Source organism: Misgurnus anguillicaudatus, chromosome 6 (genome assembly GCF_027580225.2).
Source record: "Misgurnus anguillicaudatus chromosome 6, ASM2758022v2, whole genome shotgun sequence".
Taxonomy (NCBI): Eukaryota; Metazoa; Chordata; class Actinopteri; order Cypriniformes; family Cobitidae; genus Misgurnus; species Misgurnus anguillicaudatus.
In genome coordinates this window covers 32,353,723-32,377,499 of record NC_073342.2, presented here as the reverse complement: position 1 = coordinate 32,377,499, position 23,777 = coordinate 32,353,723, and the positions used below count along the sequence as shown (strand labels likewise).

General features: G+C 35.9%; 2 protein-coding genes across 2 annotated transcripts in view; one reads left to right on the top strand and one right to left on the bottom strand.

Annotated features, from left to right (window-relative positions):
- Nucleotides 1-23,777, top strand: part of spg11 (SPG11 vesicle trafficking associated, spatacsin) — a 393,853-nt gene that overhangs the window by 360,149 nt on the left and 9,927 nt on the right. The window lies entirely within an intron of this gene.
- On the bottom strand, nt 767-21,835 carry prtgb (protogenin homolog b (Gallus gallus)). The gene is made up of 19 exons (XM_055193329.2): nt 21,693-21,835; nt 20,797-21,096; nt 17,435-17,579; nt 15,824-15,957; nt 15,423-15,722; nt 15,177-15,336; nt 14,853-15,100; nt 14,562-14,726; nt 14,089-14,403; nt 11,018-11,203; nt 6,585-6,680; nt 4,238-4,424; nt 4,034-4,161; nt 3,746-3,916; nt 3,388-3,570; nt 3,182-3,305; nt 2,408-2,546; nt 2,201-2,317; nt 767-1,249 (listed from the first exon to the last, which is right to left on the bottom strand). Exons 1-19 carry the CDS (start codon nt 21,757-21,759, stop codon nt 896-898), a joined length of 3,519 nt encoding a protein of 1,172 aa, XP_055049304.2. The 5' UTR covers nt 21,760-21,835; the 3' UTR covers nt 767-895.

Genomic DNA, 23,777 nt, shown 5'->3' with positions numbered 1-23,777 from the left:
GCACATTAACTAGTAACCTGATGACTTTTATCTTATTTTTATCTTTAAATGGAAAACAAATATATACTGTGGGGTCCAAACATCTGAGACCACATTGAAAATAATATTTGGTTAACCCTTTCCCTGTCAGCGTTTTATTTTTTTAAGTTGCCTGCCAGTATTTTTTTACGATTTTCACAAAAGTTTCACAAAATGCCTTCCAGATATTTAAATATTGGTAGGTTTCTTAAAAAATACCAAATCTTGAGCAAAAAGCTGAAATAATAGCTGAAATTTGGATTGCGGTAAAAACTCGTTGTTGGCAGGGAAAGAGTTAAATTAAACCTAATAATAGTTTTTAAGTATTTTAAACTGTTATAATCTAAGAAAGGTCAAACTTCTCATCAGGATTTTTCATTTAAAGCTTTTCACTTGAGTGGCCTCAGACCTTTGGACCTCATTCTATAAGAAATCGCATATAAATAAATTAAACTGAGAGAGTAAAGCCAGAAACCATAAAGCATAAATCATCTCTGAAGGTCAAAAGATTGACTGAGGTAGAGAGACAGCAGTACAAAACTCCGTCTCTGTCATTTCCACAAACAAACATGAATCGCTCATCTGTTTGTGTAAAGCACATTTGAAAAATCAAAGACATTCATCAATCGATCGCTGGCACACATTCATGTGAAATATTCCTGAAGAGAATACAAACGGCTCCCGGACCTTCATCTTTGTAATACTGGGAATTTCTCTGAAAAGATCCATAAGGTTTGGGTATTGCAAGTTATTAAAAGCCAGCAGAACATTCTTGACTTACTAAAGCTATATCAAACAGTTCATATGTGAATCTTTGGCACAAATCCATGTGAATGAATCCTGAAGTGTGTTCATCGCTCCAGGAATCACAGATGAGCTATAGAGGAACGGCTACAAAGCGCACATCAGAGGAAGATTTCTGTTGGTTGTCTTGAATTGGACCGCACAAGCTCACAGCACAGATGGATGTTTCTTGTAATTCATTGTGGACAGTATCATCAGGTGTAATAGAGGATCTGTTAGGACTGCTGGTTTGGGTCTCATCACGAGTACAGTTTCCAGAATCACTCGTCTCTCGGCCGCTGGTCTCGCTGGTTTGTGAGCTCTCAGATTCTCCCAGTGGATGATAAAGGATGTGTAGAGAAGAGCTCTGAGGAGAGACGACGTGCTCTTCATCCTCATAACACAGCACTGTCTTACCCACTTCATAAACATGACCGTGATCCTCCATCTGTTCAAATAAACATCACATCGTCTCAGCATATTGCATGGATTTCAGTTTTTTACTATCAAAATTAGGGCTGTAAAAAGATTAATCGCATACAAAATAAAAGTTTGTGTTTGCATAATATATTTTTGTGTTTATTGTTTATGTATAATTTTTTATTATATTAATGTAAAATAAATAAATAAATAATAGAGCTGGGCATAGATTAATCTAGATTAATCTTATATTTTAAGCAAAAAAATAATACCTTTATTTTGTATGAGTGTGTGCTGGGTGTAATTATTATGTATATATAAATACACACACATTCATGTATGTAAATGTTTCTTAAATACATGTATATATATTTATTTATATTTTTTATATATTCTAAATTATATATAAATTAAAAAACAATATTTAAATAAAACATTTTCTTAAATGTGTATATATATATATGTGTGTGTGTGTTAAGCAAAAAATTACTTTTATTTTACTTTTTATCTACATTAATCTATGCCCAGCACTAATAAATAAATAAATAGACAGACAGACAGTCAGATAAATAAATAAATATATGATTATAAATAAATAAATAATAATTAAACACAGTGCACAGACATTTATTATGCAAAACTCATATTTTGCATGTGATTAATCGCAATTAATGTTTTGATATTTTACTAATTTAAAAGTCGTCATTAATTGCAGTGACCTATAATAGATTTGAATAAAGTTGTTTGCTTAAAATCAAGCTTTCTCAAGTGTGACTGTATCTGTGTGAAGCCCAGACTAAAGTCTCATAATCTAATGATGAGATGAGGAGCATCAAAGCTTCATATCACATTGATTTCAATCTTTGACATGATATTAAAGATATCAAGATTGTTTTTTACATTGTAACAGTAAATGAATAAAAAGATTTTAGGTGTTTTCACAGGCAGGGTCACATAAGTGTTATATGCAGCTACTCACAGTGTTTTTCTTTGTATTTGATTTCTTTCTGTTGTTAAAAATCTTCCATCTCTTCTGTTTGCTCTGAGCGTCACTCATTATGGGTCCTGCACAGTTTATCTTCAGATTTGTTCCTCCCTGAAACCCATCAAAAACATTTTTTTACAACCGTCACACTTTGTTATTTTGTTCTATATCAAATCATAATTGAGGGCAAATGATTTTTACTTTGGCATCTATGAAATGCGTTCTCATCATTGGAACCTGAACTTCTGTCGTCTCTGCTCGATGCTGATTGGCTGATGAAACACTGCCGTGCATGACCTCGTTCCTCACCTGTTCAATCATTTTTGATGGTGATGATTTCCTACAAAGAGAAAACAACTCTTATTTCTGTGGTTTTACATACACACAATCGTGTCTAACGTCTGAGCAGGATTGAGAGCATACAATGCAAAAAATTATTTTCAAGAAAAAAAATCTTAGTATTTTTGTCTTGTTTTCAGTAAAAATATATAAAAAATTCTTAAATTAAGATGCTTTTTCTTAATAAGTAAAATGACCCAAGAAAATAATTCAAGTTTTTAGTCCAGAAATATCAAATTTAAGTGATTTTGTGCATAAAACAAGCAAAAAAAAATCTGCAAATGGGGTAAGCTAAAAAATCTTGAAAATTTTTTTAAACACTAAATTCAAGAAAAATTTGCTTACCCCACTGGCAGATTTATTTGCTTGTTTTATGCAAAAAATCACTTAAATTTGATATTTTTGGTCTAAAAATTAGACTTATTTTCTTGGGTGTTTTGCTCATCAAGAAAAAGCATCTTGGTTTAAGAATTTTTAGATATTTTTATTGAAAACAAGACACATTTTTTTCTTGAAAATAATTTTTTGCAGTGTAGAGAGAAACATGTACATATTGCCATAGCCTGCTATTTATTCATTGTACATATTTTCACATATATTTTTCATATTTAATCTATCTATAAAGACTGGCCTTACCGCGTTTTATTCTGAGTAAAGAGGATAAAGACGCAAAGGACGATGCAGATCAGAGCGATAAACACACCAACGATGATACCGGTCATGGATTTCTCATCGATGTGGTAAAGTCCGTCTATAAACGCTGTAGAAATACATGCGAGCAAAAATCACATCAACAGATCACATAACATTGCATATATTTTTTAAAAGCAAACATGTTGTACCGGTTTCTTCAGCGTGACTGTCTGTGTGACGTGGATTTTTGTTCTGGTGATGTTTGGTCCTGAGCACCTGAAGCTCTACAGTACTAGAGAACGGACCATCACCCGCCTGGTTAGAAGCAGAGATCTTAACCAGATAAACATGACCCGACTCCAGCTTCTCCAGTAGAGCCATAGTGTTTGTACCTGAAAACACACACAAATGAGTGAAGACATCTCATCAACTCATCTGCACTATGAGGTCAACATTACATCAATTTCTCTTAAAATAAATAACTAACATGCACGAGTTCTGAACTCTTATCAGCTTTAATTTTATAATCTTTCAGAGGAAAATAAAGGCCTGGTTTGAGGTTCTCACCTTCTTTCTGTAGGACCTGCCATTCACCAGCGATCCAGGAGCTCTGTGAGGCGTACAGTATGGTGTAATGAGCTACAGAGAGATTGGGCTGCTCCGGTGCTCTCCATGAAACCAACGCTGTATCATCATCGATCAGAGATACTTTAACACCAAGAGGAGGAGAGGACGGAGCTGTGGACCAGAAAAACTTATGAGAAAACTGAAAGATCTGATCTCAGGTGGCTCTTCAATCACAGGTCACCTTATGGCATTACATCATGTCCATAATGTATCAATCTGGATAGATACCTTCTAATAAAGTTCTCTGATAGACCGTCACACTCCAGGGACTTGACATCTGATCCATGTGCAGACGAACAGCAAAGTCATAGCGAGTGTTAGGCTGAAGTCCTGTGAGCGTCACCGTCTGCTCATTTCTGAGGAGAGAGATTTAAACTCAGTCATCTGTAACACATCACTGTGATGTTTAGAAAGCAGAAGGTCAGGACTCACGTCTGGATGTAGCGTACAGACGCCGTGTCAGACGGACTCACGGGTCCACAGCGGACAGAATAACTGACGGGTTTTCCGGAAGTGAACGCAGGACGATTCCAGCTGAGGATCACGGAGGATGAACTGTTGGATTTAGCGTGAAGGTTTTCTGGAGGAGGCAGCGATGCTAACCTGCGATTGGGTGCAGCTGAAATAGAGACAGACTGGTAGTTATTATTTGAACAAGACACTGTCAAAAACACCAAACACAATCTAAAACTAAAAGCAAATTGCATTAGGATCGCAAAGATCATGGGGTCGAGTCCTGGGAACACACACGCATACACAGCAAAAAATGATTTTCAAGAAAAAATGTTCTTAGTATTTTTGTCTTGTTTTCAGTAAAAATATTTAAAATTCTTAAATTAAGATGCTTTTTCTTCATGAGCAAAACGACCCAAGAAAACCCCAAAAAAAGTTTATGCACAAAATCAGTTAAATTTGATATTTTTGGTCTAAAACTAGACTTTCTTTCTTGAGTCGTTTTGCTCATGAAGAAAAAGCATCTTAATTTAAGGATTTTTAGATAATTTTCCTGAAAACAAGACAAAAATACTAAGAAATGTTTTTCCTGACAAAAATGTTTTTGCAGCGTATACATGACTTTCCTACTTAGTATTTTTGTCTTGTTTTCAGTAGAAATATCTAAAAACAAGATGTATTTTCTTGATGAGCAAATGACCTAAGAAAATAAGTCTAGTTTTCAGGCAAAACATATGAAATTTAAGTAAATTTGTGCTTAAAACAAGCAAAAATATCTGCCAATGGAATAGGATTTTTTTCTTGAATTTACTTAATACGAGAAAAATTCAGCAAAAAAATCTTAAGTAAATTCAAGAAAAAATTATTTTTCCACTGGCAGATGTTTTTGCTTGTTTTAAGCACAAATTTACTTAAATTTCATATGTTTTGCCTGAAAACTAGACTTATTTTCTTAGGTCATTTGCTCATCAAGAAAATACATCTTGTTTTTAGATATTTCTACTGAAAACAAGACAAAAAGGGTTAAGAAAGTCATTTGTCTTGTTTTTAGACCTGGCTTTTGTTTTTAGACAAAAATATAAAAAATCTACCAATGGGATAAGAAAATGTTTCTCTTAAGTAAATTTCAAGCTTGTTTAAAGCACAAATTAACTTAAATTTTATGTTTTTTTGTCTATAAACAAAAAAAAGGTTGTTTTGCTCATGAAGAAAATGCATCTTAATTTAAGAATTTTTAGATATTTGTACTGAAAACCCTAACCCTAACCCATTTTTTGCAGTGTAAGTCATAGATGTATTTGTAGTAAAAACCAAAAATACATTGTAGACCCATACATAAAATACAAATTTTTGTGGCAAAAATCATTAGGATATTAAGTAAAGATCATGCTCCATGAAGATAATTTGTCCATTTCCTACCATAAATATATAAAACATGTATTTATCATTAGTAATATGTTTTGCTAAGGACTTCATTTGGACAATTTTAAAGGTGATTTTCTCAATACTTAATTTTTTTGCATCCTCAGATTACAGATTTTCTAATAGCTGTATCTTGACCAAATATTGTCTTATCCTAATCATACATGGAAAGCTTACTTATTCAGCTTTCAGATGAAATCTCAATAAAAAACACCCTTTTGACTGATTTTGTGGTCAAGGATCACAAATTATTAATAAGTAATTTATTGCTCGAACGCACTGTAAGTTGCTTTAGTTAAAGCATCTGCCAAATGCATAAATATAAATTACAATTTTATATACTGTATGTTCACATTTGACCTTTCAGGGTGTTATACACTGCAAAAAATGACTTTCTTACTTAGTATTTTTGTCTTGTTTTCAGTAGAAATATATAAAAATTCTTAAATTAAGAAGCTTTTTCTTGATGAGCAAAATGACCTAAGTAAATAAGTCTAGTTTTAAGTAATATATATATTACAAATAATATACAATTTAAGTAAAATTGTCCTTAAAACAAGCTAAATTATCTGCCAATGGGGTGAGAAAAAAATTGTGAAATAAGATTTCGTTTTTCTTAAACACTTAATTCAAGTAAAATTTTCTCACTCCATTGGCAGATATTTTTGCTTGTTTTATGCACAAATTCACTTAAATTGTATATTTTTTTGTCTAAAACCTAGTATTATTTACTTTTCTCATCAAGAAAATACATCTTGATTTAAGAATTTTTAGATATTTCTGCTGAAAACAAGACAAAAATACTAAGTAAGAAAGTCATTTTTTGCAGTGTATATATTTAATTTTTCCAATGAGCAAATAAAAAAATATACAGCTTACATTTAAAAAACATTTGTGGACTTACATGGACATGCTGGAGTGTTGACCGTCTGATGTGCTTGATATCCGTCACCGTCAGCACCGAATGCCAAAATCTTCACATGATACTTTACTCTGGGACCTGGAGGACAGAAATCAATAAAAACATTTACTTTAATAATCATATATCTTCTTCAAAGATGATGTTGAGGAATTGTGTTGGTGATGTCTGAGGTGATGTCTGTCTCTCTTCATAAGCTTTCATTTAAGTGTGCTGCTTTAAACAGATTCATTCAATAACATGAAGATATATTCAAGTGATAGTCATCATTTCACCGTCTATTAGGTTAACTACAAGACCTGATATTTTTGGGCTTTGGTTAAACACAGGCGCGGAGCTATGGGCGGGCCCGCCCAATCAGAAATGTAAAAAATACTAATCTGTATAGTTAGACATGTATACTACTTTATGTGGTGTAATTTATCTATTGCATGTTATGTTAAAACAGTAAAATTATAAGTAAGCCTGATAACTATTTAAAAACTATTAAAGCAGTTGAATGTTGCGTTATAATGAAATATTCCCGAGCAGCTTTCAGCCATGATCACTTTGAGAACTTTTTTTGCAAGCAAGTAGAAAACGTATTTTGAATAACAACACGTTATAAATATGTGCTGCGCGCTTTCCTCTCAATAACATAAACACACAACAAATATGACAGCGGGGTAAAAAATAGAAAGAAAACATCTAATCATAGTGATGTTGTTTGATATAGCGATATAGCAGCACTATAAGTCACGCCACGTTTATTGCTACACTTTATACAATATAGCCTATTGCTTTTAAGCAACAAATAGCCTATCATAACAACCTATAAACCTACTGTGTAATTGAGACATTCATTTAAGAAATGCATTAAAGCAGAAAGACGTAGGCTGCGGAAATATAGTGGGTTCACTTCAATCCACACCACAGACGTTCTTGGTTTGCTTCTTATTTATTAAATCGAGGCAATTGTTTAATCAAACATTGATTAATATTAAGATACAATTTATACAAAACGAAATTCACTTTAAAGAAAGTCTTTCTACAAAACAAACCTCGCAAAATCGCTTGCCCGACGTCCATTACGGGCTATGGCGAATTCCTGTCGGGCTAAAAAAATGATGCGCCTTTGCCGTCGGGCGGAGGAAAAAATATTGTAATGTGTTTGCATTCTCTCAGATTTAGTTAGGTAATTATGTTGTATGTAATTCGGCGTCATCTTGTTAGCCATTACTATCCTCACTAACAAGTGAAACTGTCAGGAAATAAAGTGAAAGCATTAAATCCATTATTCCTTTCGTTCACGTCTGATATGCGCGCTCCTCTGCTCCGCTCTTCACGAGTAGGCTTGCTCTTGTGCTCATCAAAAAGTATATTAAATGTTTATTTATTTGTCATTTCGTTTAACCCCAGAGTCTAACATTATTCTAGCAGTTCCCTTTTTCTTTCTTTATTTAGTAAGTTAACTTAAATATGTGAGAACGAAAATATATTTTTAGTGATTTGCATGAAGAGAATATGATGTTAGGAGCTTCATTTTAAGCATTTAGTAGCCGTATTTATTTAAACACTTTAATAGGTTATTTAAAAAAGTATACGTTTTTTGGGTTCATTTATATTTCCTGTCACTGTGTGCAGGTTCTTTTTTGTGAGAGCCCAATATTTTTTTTTACCAAAAAGGCTTAATAAATGTCACGTTGCATTACAATTTAAAGTATCAATAATGTCAAAAATGTGACGTGCAGTTCGGGTGTGTGTGTATGATGTTTAAATTAGTGTTCTAAAGTTTTGACGAATTTCTTATTCAAAAGTGACACCCATAGATTCAGGCCCACCCGGACTTAATCCATGCCCACCCATATGTCACGTTCTGCATCCGCCACTGGTTAAACATCTATAAAATTTTGACAGCCCTTGTTTAAGCCAACTGTAGTGTGTTTAGACGATTATACGACGTCTTTTAAATGCGAAATTGCTTGCTTGCATAAATATGAATATATAAAGACATTTAAAGGAGCGGTGAATCAAAAACTCAATTTTAACTTGATAATTTGTTATATAAGAGGTCATCATACTTAAATGAACATCCTGCAAGTTTCAGAACTGAAAACGTCTGTGCTACTGAAATATAACCGTCTTTGGCACCAAGCCAGCTAAAAACTCCAGTCTATAATTCGGAAATCTATGACGTCAAAGTAGAATTGAAACACCTCCCCATAACCAAAAGGACAAGTCTACTTTTGTAGCCCCGCCCACAGCTTCGCGTGACACGTGTGTCTCAGTAAGTAAACATGTCTTTAAAGATTGACAAATTTAACCAAAATGACTTTTTAAATACATTTTTTCTGAGAGACTTTTATTTTGACGCGGTGATCTGTTATGATACCATGGAAACGCTTTTTCGGTTTTGAAAGAACCGCGTGGGAACAACCATGGGAACAACACAGAAGCTAAATACTTCAATTCGGAGGCTTGTAACCTAACATTAGCAATATGCTTGGATAAAGTTTGCTTTTGAAGAAGTTCCAGCTCGTGTGGGGAGCGTTTGTTAACGTTGTGGACATGGATTCATTTGTAAAGAAGTCGATGCTGGATTTGCAGAGAGACTCAGTCAGAAGCACCACTTATATTGGATCTGACAACAATGACACAGCAGTATAATTCACAGTAAGACATTTTACTTTATTTAAGTTACTGCGTTTCACTATTGCTTTGTTAAAAGAGATTGCTTGATGTGTCCTGTTGTAACATCCGTGTCTAAATACGTTTGTTGACTGTTTTAATTTACTAAAAACATTAAACGATTAATAAAGGTACAACACTTAACAATACGACTGTAATTTAAAGGTAGAAATATACAAAGTTAGTTATAAGAAAGGATTTATCAACCGCAGTTTAGATTCTGATGCCCGTTTACTGTGTTGTATACGGTAACTTAGGCAAGTTGCGTTTGAAAGGTCAAACACTCAACAAAGCTTATTTTTTATCATATAACTGTGTTATTTAACATTACGTGAATGTAAAAGCAACCTCACAAGCACAATAGAAATATACAAAGTTATTGATAAGGATTTATTAGCCGCAGTTTAGATTCGGATGCACGCTTACTGTGTTTTATACGGTAATTTAGTCACGTCGAGTTTTGTTTCTACTTTAATATACGTATTGTCATTTATGTGTATCATGTTTAGCACCCAGAATCTTTTGTGTCTCAAACATATTTGTGTTCGGCTGCTATTTTTATCACATTAATGTTTTTAAAACATTTCCCTACATGTAATGACGGGGAATGAAGCTGTCCAATCATAGCAGTGGGTGTTTACGTTCAGGTCTTCAATGCGGCCCGCCCCTTCAAACGAACCATTTCTCAAGACAGCCACTAATCCATGTTACAAAATAGCGTATTACTTATTGCTTTTGATGTTTTTGAATGTAAAAACAACGCGAAATGCATAAGTAGACATCAATCAACGTCATAAAGCAATAAAATCGACCAATTCACGGCCCCTTTAATATCTTAAATGCATGTCAGATATTTGCACGCAACACAATGTTTTCTGGGTGATGTGTTTATTTCTTTAGTTATGTGTTAAAATTACATTGAGTTTAGGAGTTCTTCAGTGTGTGAGGTATCACACAGAGATTTGCTGTTTTTAAGCCTTTTAAGGACAGAAGGTCAGAGGTTATAGGTCATCTTCAAAGGCGCTGTTCAACTGCAGAGACGTGAGCTTTATCACCAGATAAAACTTTATGCTGAACCATAAATATGATGACCAACAATGGCCATAACATAAATATGATGCTAAATAATCTCCTCTTTTGTTTTGGATGAATTTGGCAACTTGCTGAGAAAACTAAAAGAAACGGTTCTGTTAAAATGTTATAATCCTTGATTTCAGTTCAAGTGTCCAGTTGGAGAGGTGATGAGGAGGAGTCGGCCTCACGGGCATCTGCCCGACCTTAAACCCCAACACAATAGACGGCCGTGGTGAAGCACTGGGGAATTATGGGAAAACTCAAAGGAGACATCTGGGGTGTGACCTTTGACACTGAGGGGATATTATGTGACACATAGAAAGGCGAAAATAGTGCGGCCAGGCCAAGCGTGAATAAATCTGAACAGAAGAAGGTCATTATTGATCCCAGAGAAAATTGGAAATCTGAGTCAAATCCATTCAGATTCAGCCAAACACAAAAGATATAAAACGATTGAAGTAAATCTGAAATATTTTTGCTTTTCAAGTTTGACTTGGATTTAAGAAGTGTATGTAATATTTTTAATATAATAATATATTAATAAATAATGTACAACTACAAATAATGCAATTAAAGGTTGCATTAAATTGTATTTTTTATTAACTACAATTATAACCAACTAAGTGTTGAACCATCATGACTAAAGTGAAAGGGGGAGATGAAGTTTCTTTACTCACTGAGAGCGGTGATGATGTACTGGTGGTCCTGTGGGGGAAGTTGAATAACGGAGTCCTCTGATTGGCTGTCAGTATGAAAGGCGAGTTTGTATCCCTGGACGACAGCATCACTGTGGGCAGGATGCCAGCGGACCGTCACAGATGTACAGTTTACAGGTTCAAGCTCAAGGTTTGGTGCAGGAGGCACTAAGAAGGATAAACAGAAAATCTCTATCAATGTCTCTCATAATAACATTATAACTGATGTGGTTTCAGATGTTTTTGTGAAGCAGTTAAAGAATGAAAGATTTTTGTGCAGTGAGAGAAACATACATAACACTCATCCTGTAACACCTGTAGGGTCTGACTCAATGAAGTCTCATTAGTAAAAACTGACATTACTTAATAACTTTAAAGGGGTAGTTTACAAAGACATTTATACAGGTTTGTATCAACATGAAAGTGGGAAATTATGAATTTTTTGGGGTGTACTGTCTCTTTAAGGATCGACACAACATCTTAAAGACACACAGAACTGAACATCTTCACTTCCATGTTGTAATCCCATTACGATCCTGTCAAGATTGTGGGTTCAATTTCCATTTTTCCCATGTACTGATGTGCCTTTGGATAAAATGCATCTGCCAAATGTATAAATGCAAAGTTTTAGCTTTACATGATTTGTTGTTGTTGTTTGACACCCCTGACCTCTGCAAAACGTTCCTTCTGTACGACACAAGTTCACAATTTGGACTAATAAACCCAACAGAAAGTTTGTGTTTGAGTGAATATATCCATCAGAAATAAAGGTTTATATCCCCGTCAGCATCTCTTCACATGTGTGTCCTTCTCTATTCTTCTCTTTAGCTCAATACTGCCTGAAGCTTTGCTTGTATGACCCTGAAACCGAGCCGTGCTTAACTCTTGACTGACAGTTAGGGTTAAAGGTCACTGAGCAACAAATGGACTGCAGGAACAAAACCAGGTTCACAATAAAGAGCATCTGTCACAGCACGACATTAAATTAAACTACAAGAGAACCCAAACACTACTGAGAGGAAAACTTTATTGCTCACGCTTTGCTCTTTCATAGCTCAAGAGATTTGATGAAGTTCACAGATGTTTTTTTTTCTTTCAGATGTTTTTTCTAACTGCTTAATAGAAATTGATAAAATACAATAAAAGTATGGACTAACCCAAGCCTAACACTAATGCAGATGGTATAGGTAAACTAATCTGGATTTGGGTAAATATGATGAGAAATTTTAGGTTTATGTTCTCAAAATCTTCAATATTATTGACGTTTGATTCCAGAATCGACAAATCTGAGCTCAGATGGTGACATTATCATAAGATTTCTCTTTATTTCTCTTTATTCTCTATTTAATCTCATGTCTAGGAGAAATAATTATACTGTAGATAGATCAGTGATTTATCTTACTATAAGCCATTTTGCAACATTGGTCCAGAAGCACTTCCTGTTTCAGTTTTTTAACACTACATGAACGTTGTGATAAAATATAACAACCAACATGGAACTGAATCAAAAAGTTAAACAAACATCTTTAATCGTTTTTTTATTTCACATATAAAGAAACATCTTACGAAGTGAAACAGGAAGTGCTCTGGACCAGTGTTGTTTACATCTTGCAAAATGGCCATGAGATTTAGGATCATTTATGACCACATAACTTTCCTGAATGAGTACCACACTGAAAAATTATTTTCTTACAAATTCTTAAATCAAATCTATTTTGGAAAGCAAAATGACATAAGAAAATAATGTAGGGTGACCATACGTGCCATTCTTCCCGGATGCATCCTGGCCAGGATTTCGTTGGGTTTTCCGGAAGTCGTATTTGTTGACCGCATACGCCATTTAGTTAAAAACATTAGACATACAATCGTAGTTTCATTCTTACCTTAAAATGTAACGGTTGCTTTTCTGTAATAATAATAATAATCCTCTATGATTTATGCGGTCGACAAATACAACCTCCGGAAGACGCACCCAAAATCCCGGCCAGGACGCGCCCGGGAAGAACGGCACGCATGGGCACCCTAAATAATGTTAAGTACACACCAAACGCAGGACATCGCGTTACCTGCTCTAGATTACTCGCGGGATTTAACTTCGTGTCATGCTAATTTTTCGCTCGAGTTGAAAATGTTTAAGGCGAATAGCGTGTGTTTTCGTGGCAAACGTGCGCCCATATCGTGTCATTCGCTTAGCCAAACGCGATGACGCATTGACTTTGTATGTAATCTACTGCCGCAAATCATTGAACTCGCATCAGGTGTGAACCTACAGAAATCTAGTTTTTAGACAAAAAATGTTTGTAATTTTGAATTTGTAATTTTTCTTGAATGTTTTTGAATTAAGTGTTTAAGAAAAAAGTTTTTTTCTTTTTTGCTTGTTTAAAGAACAAATTCACTTAAATGTTATGTTTGTTTTTTCAATTTAAAAACTAGACTTATTTTCTTAGGTCATTTTGCTTACCAAGAAAATGCATCTTGATGTTTTCAGTACAAATATCTAAAAATTCTTACAAGACAAAAATAGTAAGTAAGAAAGTCGTTTTTTGCCGTGCATGCTTTAGTATGAATATAAGTAATTGTTCTAGCTTCAGTAAAAAATTAAAATTTCTTTCAAAAGCTTGCAAAACAAATGAATGCAGCAGCTCTTGAAGTGATTGATAGTCACAGTAGCTGCGTTTCCATTAAAGATTTGCGCATTATTTTCTAAATGTCAAAACAAAAACTTTCGCAAAATGACAACATTTCCGTTAACTGATGATATGCGACTAAAACATCATTTTGTGGTTTCGCGCTAGGTCATTCCAAAAAACCATGGCGACGGGCATGTTCAACTTCATACACAATATTAGGCCAGCATACAAAAGACATCAAAATACCGCAGACGACTCCCGTCCAGTCGATACACGCTTTTGCTGTATTTTGATGGCAGTTCTTGTGATGCCACATAAAGTCAAACACACCTCTTCTGTGTTGTCCTCCAACCAAACATACGTCACCATATTTAAAGAATGATCATGTGACAGCATCAGAAAAGTATGAGATCTGGCTCTTACCTGCGGCGCTGGATGTTTTTGGCGTGCGATGAGAGCTCCAGGCGGAAGGTTGACTCCAGCCCACACGAGTAGATGCTGACATACGGATCAGATAGATGGTGTCCACCTGAAGACCCTGAAGAAGATGTTGAGTACAGTTCTCACCCTGGACCGGAAGCTCAACAGAGGTCACCTGATCATCCGCTGCAGTCCGGTACGACAGACGATACGCAGACACGCGACCGCGGCTCAGTTTGGGAGGAAGCGGCTGCCAGGACACGAGAATATCGGTCGGGCTGCGGCTCATCAAACTGAACTCGGGGGTACGGAGAGGCACTGGGGACAAAAAGATCAACAAATGATATGAAAAAGTGTTCTGATGTCTTTATCATCAGAGCTGGTGCATAGCAAAGATCATTAGCAATTCTGAGGAGACACATGCAAGATTATTGGTTAGCTAACAACGAGTGGTGCATTATGGGAAATTATCTCACCGTTCTCCAGTGTTTGTTGAGTAACTTGCTCTGACATGCGACTGGCACCCATCGGCATGTAAGCAACGATGTAAAACGTGTAGTTGCGTGCTGGTTCCAGATCATCAAGAATATGACTGGTGGTATCGTTTCCAATGACAGCCTGATACTCTTCATTATTAAGACCTGAGTTCGAAAAAATTCATATCTCAGATTACATTCCAGCTGCAGATTATATTTAAATTATAAATGAAGCTCAGTTCTGTTTATTCTCTCTGTTAATGATCTGACAGAAATCTTTCAAGTACTCACCCTCAGATTTGGTGTAGTGTATGGAATAGGCGATAACTTTATTAGCGTTGTACTGCGGTCTCTCCCACGCTAGTAAGATAGCAGAACTGGAGATGGTTTCTGCACGGACGTTCTGCGGTGCACCGGGACGATCGTCTGATTGAATCACAACGAGACGGGCCGTGGACAGAATCGAGCCCTGAGAGTTTTCTGCTTGGCACTGATAGAAAGCTTCATCTTCTGGGATGATCTGCGTTATCACCAGTTTACTGACAGATAACAAAAACAAACCAGTAAACACCAAAGTTCACCATATTGAGAGGTCACTAGTAGAGTCTTTCATACCTGTTATACATCTTGGTGCGGCCGTGGGAGTGAATCACCTGACCGTTTCTAAACCATGAGATACGAGGTGCAGGCGTCCCTTTGGCCTGACAGGTGAAACGGGCCGTACCGGCTCTCGGACGGGTCTGGCTCTCTGGTCTCTCCACGAAAGATGGAGGAACTGTAAAGGTTACGTTTATTATTTGCAAGTTTCAATGTATGCCAACAAACAGCTCAGACCTTCTATCTAACATCTACATTTCGTACCGAGGACGGCGATGGTTCCAGATGCCGTGGTGTAGTTACGTGTACCCGGTGTCGTTGCTCTACACACATACGTGCCACCGTGCTGCACCTTTACGGCAGAGATGATCAGGTTACCGTTACCCATCACCCTGGTGCCAAACACATCTATGGGTTTGGAGTCGGCCCTGCTCCACGACACAAGAGGACGAGGTTTGCCCTCCGCCATGCACTCCAGAACCGCAGGTTGATTGAGACTGACCGTGATGTTTTGAGGTCCTGATACGATCTGTGGTTTTATCCCGAGAGTCCTCGGCACCAACACTGGATCAAGAAGAGAAAGGCTTTAATAACAAACTACTGCTCAACTAAAACTACATCTATCATTGATGTCTCAGAGCAGATTAAAATCAGCAAACACATACACGGCCTGACGATAAGCTCGGCTTCTTTGCTCTTGACTCGACTGGCTGTGTTTGTTGCTGAACAGCGATATTTCCCAGCATCCTTCACAGTGACGTCACGAATCTGCAGAACTCCATTTGGCAAAGCTGTGATTCTGAAACAAACAAAAAAAACTTTTATAGTTAAAGGTGCAGTGTGTAATTTTTAGAAGGATCCCCTGATAGAAATTCAAAATAATATACAAAACTATATTATCAGTGGTGTATAAAGACCTTTTATAATGAACCCTAATAGAATGAGACATTTTTATCTACATACACAGAGGGTCCCCTAACATGGAAGTCGCCATTTTGTGCCGCCATGTTTCTACAGAAGCCCTTAAAGGACAAACTTTTCTTTACGAAGCTGTCTCTGAAGATATCATGTTTGTCTGGTGGTGGCTACAGTAGCTTCTCTATGCGTTTTAAATGCGATGAGTGAGCAGTTAACTGAGCCATTGGTTGCAATTCGCAACCTCACCACTAGATGCTACTAAAATTTACACACTGCACCTTTAATAACTAAATATATTCATAATGATCATTATTATTTTGTAAAGCTGTAAGCAATACAATTATTTTACAATTATTTTACATACAATTATTTTACATTCAAGATCCCAGCAAGCAATAGTCGTTATTTCACTGTCTAGGACGGTTAATAGACCCGATATAGTCCGGCTATGAGTAACTTACTTCTAGTCACAATAAATCTAAATTTGGTTATGTTTACACTGCAAAAAATGATTTTCAAGAAAAAATATTCTTAGTATTTTTGTCTTGTTTTCAGTAAAAATACCAAAAAATTCTTAAATTAAGATGTTTTTTCTTCTAAAAATTAGACTTATTTTCTTGGGTCGTTTTGCTCATCAAGAAAAAACATCTTAATTTAAGTGATTTTGTGCATAAAACAAGCAAAAAAAAGTGTTTCAATGGGGTAAGAACATTTTTCTTGAATGTAGTGTTTAACAAAAATTTTCAAGATTTTTGCTTACCCAATTGGCAGATTTTTTAACTTGTTTTATGCACAAAATCACTTAAATTTGATATTTTTTGTCTAAAAACTAGACTTATTTTCTTGGGTTGTTTTGCTCATCAAGAAAAAGCATCTTAATTTAAGAATTTTTAGATATTTTTACTGAAAACAAGACAAAAAATACTTTTTCATTTTTTGATGTGTCGTTTTTGCAAAAATAACTTGTGAGATGTCTGATATTTCATCATGTAAATAGCAAGTAAAGTCAACGGAGATTACAAGCTGTTCTGTTTCATTTATTTATTGGGCTGTGGTTAGACATCTATTAAATTTTCACTGGAATTTGCCTTGCTTTAGATTAGATGTCTGAGCTTGTAAATACTCCCAGCTTGGTTTTAGTTGGTTTAGCTGGTGTAGCAGGCTGGTTTAAGAGGGATTATTGAGACCCTTAAGACTAGGACCAGCTTAAGAGTGTCCAAAACCCCTCTAAGACCACCCTGCTTAATCAGCTTAGGTTTTGGCTGTGTTTGGACGGTTATAGACGTCTTTTAAACGCATAATTGTTTGCCGGGATAATTCCAGACGTGAAATTAATGTTACTAGTGAAGTGTGCACACCTGTCTGAATCCAGAGGTAGAGATCTTTGGTTAAAGTCCCAGGTGATAACGGCTGCGGGTCGTCCATTAACACTACATGAGAATCTGGCAACAGACCCCGCTGTGATCTCAACAGAGACCGGGTGACTTATAATCGACAACATACCTGTAAAAGAATGAGAAACGACTGAAGTTAACATCAAACATGGATCATAGTTTAGTGTGAGTTTTGTGATGGAAACATCTGAATTTACATTAACAGACTGAAAATTAATACTTTTAAAGTAAATTTTGATTTTATTGTGCATGTAATTGTATTTCTGTCCCAAATCAATGGAATTGCTTTTAAAACTAATCGGGTTACTGACACAGACAAATCCCCCATAATCAATACTGAAGTCTGAAAGATAAGAGGACATGTTTACCAATAACACACAGTGAGTAAGTCAATGTAAACATGCTTTAACACATCTGATCTTTCTTTCTGAACAGACTGTTCTGTTCTGTGTGGAGTTTGCATGTTCTCCATGTGTCCACGTGGGTGTACTCTGGGTACCACAAACATGCAAGTTGGAGATACCAAATTGCCCCTCCCTTAACCAGTGTATGGATTAACCAGTTCTTGCCATGAATATATCACATCACAATCCAAAAATCACAAATAAACTGAAATGAAAGGCTTGAAGGAAACAAAAGATCTGTTTGCATGAAAGAATAAGCACATGCATTAATCCGCTGAGATCTGTTTTGTGATTGGCTCTCTGTTAATGGTCAGGCTGCACGGTAGCCAATAATAAACAGCTGCTCGAATCAATGGATCAATTGACCAATGACAGTGAATAATGACTCTTTATAGATCAACAGAAATCAATAACACTTCCATTCTCGTAATGTATGTATGGTGTTTAATGCATATTAACCAAACCAATACTAGACATTTAGAAATTAATTTAAAATAAAGTTCAAGGCTGTGTCTTATTGAAACCACAATAAAAACAATAATCATCTACATTTCCAAAAGAAAAACATGAAGACGCAGTGATGATCAGAGAGACACCGGCCATTATTTTTACCCAGAAGTCTCTGAGTTAATGGAAATCAATAACAGTTCAGCTCCTGATAAAACTGACTCATATAAATTAAAACCTGTCTTTATTTATATCTGAGGTGTGATAACTCACTGGTCTCAAAGCAAAATCACCTTAAACTGTCCAAACATCTAGACTTACAGATGCATCTCCCAGAAACATGATTTACTCAAACAAACTTACACGCTAAATCTTTAAAGGCTTTCCTGATATTTGAAAAGACATGAGTAAAATAAATATTACAGATTATAAACAACCGAGTCTTTAGTTTAAACTTTAAGGTCAGAAATGATCATATTTATATTACCTTTCTGTAAGTAGGGCTGCTCGATTATGGGCAAAATTGTTATCACGATTATTTAACACAATAACTCTGTGACTTTGAAAACATGCTTTTATTTAATCTTTTATTAAGTGTTGCAATAAACTACACGTGTCAAAGCAGTGGTGCCAGCAGCATGCAATTTATATTTGAATCGCACAATAATTGTTTTACCTTAATTATCTTGTTTTTGTAATTGTTTGAATCAAAAACTGAAATTAAAAATCAAAGACGATTAATTGTACAGCCCTAACTGTAAGTATCACAGTATCAATGGTTGTTATCGAATATCAGTATTGTGGTATTTATATAGCATGATAGTAAATTATAACCATATTCATGTACTATGGGATTTACATGGCATTACAACTACTTTAAAAATACTATGGTACTGCTAGGCAAAACCGTGGTAATACCATGGTACTGTTTCGTAAGGGCCTCCAAAACAAATAACACAATTTAAAAAGATAAAAAGCCAAAGGGACTTAAACATGTCAGACGTATAAATCAGTGTCTTTAGTGTGTGTGTGCGTGTGTGTGTGTGTGTGTGTGTGTGTGTGTTTCTGGTCCAGTAAGGTCATTAGGGTCAGTATAGAGGTCAGATCAATGCCTGGGTCGACAAAGGTTTCCTGCTAAAGATCAAAGGTCAGTCAAGTCCGTCTGTTCAGTGAGTTTTGGCTCAGGGTGATTAAATGCATTCAGGACTGAACCTGGTGTCCAGCGTATCATTCATACAAACATCCTGATCCAAATAACTTACACTATCTCAGACTTCAGCTTTGAGTTTGTAAACACTTATGTAAAAACAAATAAAACAATGAATATAATTAATAATAATATTATTTACTTTTTTAATTTAGGGATCAAATGTGCCTTGGAGATGTTAGACTGGATTAACAGGACATTTTAACAGTGGCATGTGTTTGTGGTTTTTCGAAAGCTCAGTGTTTGGCTTAAACGCAGATTTATAAAACATGTAGTCGACCGAATCACAGAATCCATAGAGTACAAAATCAAGGTTAAGTCTAAAGAGCATCCAGCTGTTCCTATAGAGCCTTTCTGCTTTCTCTCCTTCACAAACCCTGACAAGTCGAACAAAACCACCGAGTGCTCAAAAGACCAACATTAGTGAAAGAAAGAAATGCATCAGTCAAACTGGACCGTGGACAACAGCAGGCGGATCACGGCCCTGGACAACACGTAGTGATGTGAAATAAAGACAATCCCACAACCCCGGTGACCTGCTGCCCCTTTTCTATTGGCCTTTAGACAGACGGGCAGTGAAGCAAACCAATACGACCCCCCTTCAGTCCACTAACACACAAAACACCTCAGATTGACTGAGTAACCCTTTAACACCCGGGATACTTGAGATGGAGATATCTTTAAGTTCAATTTGGTTGGGTTAGGCATAGTCATACAGACAGTTGGGTGGCCAAACACCAAAAAGTTCTTAAAGACACCAAAATATTTTTTTATTTTTTTTGTAGGCTATCAGTACTCGACAGCATCTGAATGAAAGTTTTATACAGATCAATTAAAGCACTTACAATATCTTCTATATCAAAAACATCATCTGTGCATCAATGATCTAAAAATGAAACCTCATGCAACACAACAAGGGTTCGGTTGTGCTTGAACTTCTGCAGGTCTTTGTGAAGGTCAGGGCTCAAAGAGTTGAATAGACACAGATGTTTCTATGTCCACAGCAGGGATTTATTCTTCTCTCTCAGAGGGCAACCAGGGTCATGAAGGACAATGAAAGCCAATGAAAAGCCTTTAACAGATTTCTGTGTGTGGAGCTGACCAGGAAACAATTGCACCGGTGAACCGCATGCAACATGAAAATCTGTTTGTGCATTTATGCACCGCAGTAAATTTTAGTTCTCTATTCATTATGAAACACAGAGATAAAGATACTAGAAACCTTAACCTTTACTTCCAAACACATGTACACCAATCTCCATACGTACCTGAGATTGTAAGATGCGATCTTTGGCTCAAGATGGCTCCGTGTTTGTTTTGGGCAAGGCACTGGTAGAAACCTTCATCTGATTGTTCTGGTGAGCTCCACACGTTGGAGATGTACAGGGTCCCGTTGGACAGAAGCTGCAGACGATGATTCTCCTGTAGTCGGACTCCATCCTTCATCCACTGCACGGAGACGGGCGGCTCACCTTCAGCCCGACAGTCAAGAGAAACCTGCTCACCTTGAGATGTTTGAACATCACTGGGCTCCACGACGAAAGACAAATCACTAAAACACGAAACAGCTGGAGGAGAGAGAATATAAACATGTATTGTTGAATAAAAACCATAAAAACTGTTTGTCTGAACTTAGACACAAAGATTTATGAGAGAACAAGACTTTGAATAGATGTAATCCTTTTGGTCATGGTCAGCTTACTCCGTCACTAATGTAATTAAGTGGTTCACACAGTAAAATGATTTCTGCCTGATCTGACCCTTTAAAAAGACTTTCACTGGCATATTTAACCATAAAGCAATGTAATGAACACATTTTTTTAGCCATTTTGATTTGTAAACTTTATTAACACAATATTTTATAGAAAAATACAATAGTGGTTGTGTAATTGTTACTTTATTCCATCATTAAACATTCAAGAACAAAAGGTAAAGTTGCTGTGGTACCGAAACAGTGTCAGACTCAGACATCACAGATATCACCTCAACAATATAGCAAGTTAACTACCTAAAATATCATAAATACATCATAAATATTTTAAATATGATAAAGTTTCAGTGATGTTTACAAAGCTTTACACACCATACAACCATGGACCGTCTCCATTCCAACCTTTACGCACATGATAGGTCTTAAAATAAGTAAGAATATAAAACCTCTTACCTGAAAACGATATAATCCAAAATAAAATCAGCAAATGCTGATGTGTTTTCCATTTCACAGACCCCATTTATCAATAATTCACAGTGATTCAGCGCGTAAAACCAGCGCGCATCCGAGGCGCGTCATGACACCGTAGACATCAGATCACTACTAAACCTTCAGTCAATCGCGCGTCACCGCGAGCTCGCACCCTTCCTCTCTTCCTCCTCCCCTCGAACCCGTGACCCACACAGATCATTCAGAACCCTGACCAGCATCAACACACTGACAGTTTTCATACTCTATCAATCCTTTTTCCATCATTAGTTACTGTAAATTTCACAACACTGCTTTTCACAATTCTGCATCTTTTATATTTAATAAATTACTTATTTATTATTTTAACAGATTCATGATTCAAACAAATCTGGTGTGCAAAAACATCAGAACTTGTTGACAATGAAATGCAAAGAAATGTTTTCTACAAGCTCACTGTTTAAAGTATATTTTCTGTTAAACATAAAAAGTAGTAAATACAATTTGAGCAATATGCTAACGTAACAGCATGTCATAACTTATAATTTCGTTTTATATTATTATTTCTATAGTATATCCTTTAACCTTAACTCTCTATACTGTCTGTCTGTTTACATAAAACACATTTTCTGTAAAGCTGCTTTGCAACAAGTATGAAAAGTGCCACTGGAGTAAATGTGAAATGTGTTTGGTTTTCTGATATATATCTCATCCCACAGCTCTGTAAACTCAGCTGACACAAAACATTGAACTCAAAGCAATAATGAGAAGAGATATTTGGTCATGCATGTGTGTATTGATCCTGAAGGCAGCTGTAGGAGAGCCGGACCTTACAGGACAATAGATGAGCAGCTGTGAGATAAAATGCAGAAATCCTCTCATCTCACATATGAGCTTGTATGAGAGCGAGGCCTTACTGATGGGATACTGCTTATAGTCATCATCATTTTAGAGAAGAGAATAAATCTGTGAATTATGATACAACTTTAACATTGAGAGGCGTCAGGATCATACACAAGTAAATGCAGTAAATGAAAGCTTAAACACCTTTTAAATGAACTAGAAAGGCATTGGTTGCTAAACTTTTTTGGGGCACTTTGTGGGGTTTACATGATGGTCTCTTGATATTTCAATATCACATTTTACATTTGTGCATTTGGCAGACGCTTTCATTCAAAGTGACTTACAGTGCATGACAAGATATACGTTTGTATGTCATTCAATGAAATATAACAGAACTGAACCTATAGTGAAATTTTGTCCAATAAAATCTCTAGGAGTGGTTTTATATTATGAAGGACAATGCACAATTTTGACGAAAACGTTTTTTTGTGGGGTGACAGACCTGAGTCACACAAGCGGTCAGTCAAGTGGACATCATGGACGGAGATCAATACAGCCAGAAGTCATTAACATTGTATGAATATGCGTTGGGTCATGGGAAAGGGGACATGGCACCCGGCAGCTTCGATCTTATTGGTTAAAGCTAAATCTAAGGTGAACCCCCGTCACCATGACCTGTGTGGACAGCTGAATTGTTGAGGGGACCTTTGACCCCCCACTCCCCAAAAGCTGATTTGATAGAATATGCAGAAGAGTATTTATTAGTGATGTTTGCCAAGTCAGCCATCATTATTACTGTTAGTTAAACCTCTCAACCAAAGTATTATATATTACAAACAAACCTTTATTATTTGTGCATTTGTCTACTACATGTAAATGTGTGTATTTTTTTATTACTTTTATACCGGATTTAATCATCTGAGGTTATCCAAACCAGTGGTTCTCAAACTTTTGGGGTGTGGCCCCCTTTGTGCATCCTTTTGTGTACCCCTATTTTTTAGAGCAAAAATATCAAATTTAAGTGATTTTGTGCATAAAACAAGCAAAAAATCTGACAATGGGGTAAGCAAAAAAATCTTGAACATTTTTCTTAAACCCTTAATTCAAGAAAAATTTGCTTACCCCACTGGCAGATTATTTTGCTTTATGCACAAAATCACTTAAATTTGACATTTTGGTCTTAAAACTAGACTTATTTTCTTGGGTCGTTTTGCTCATCAAGAGAAA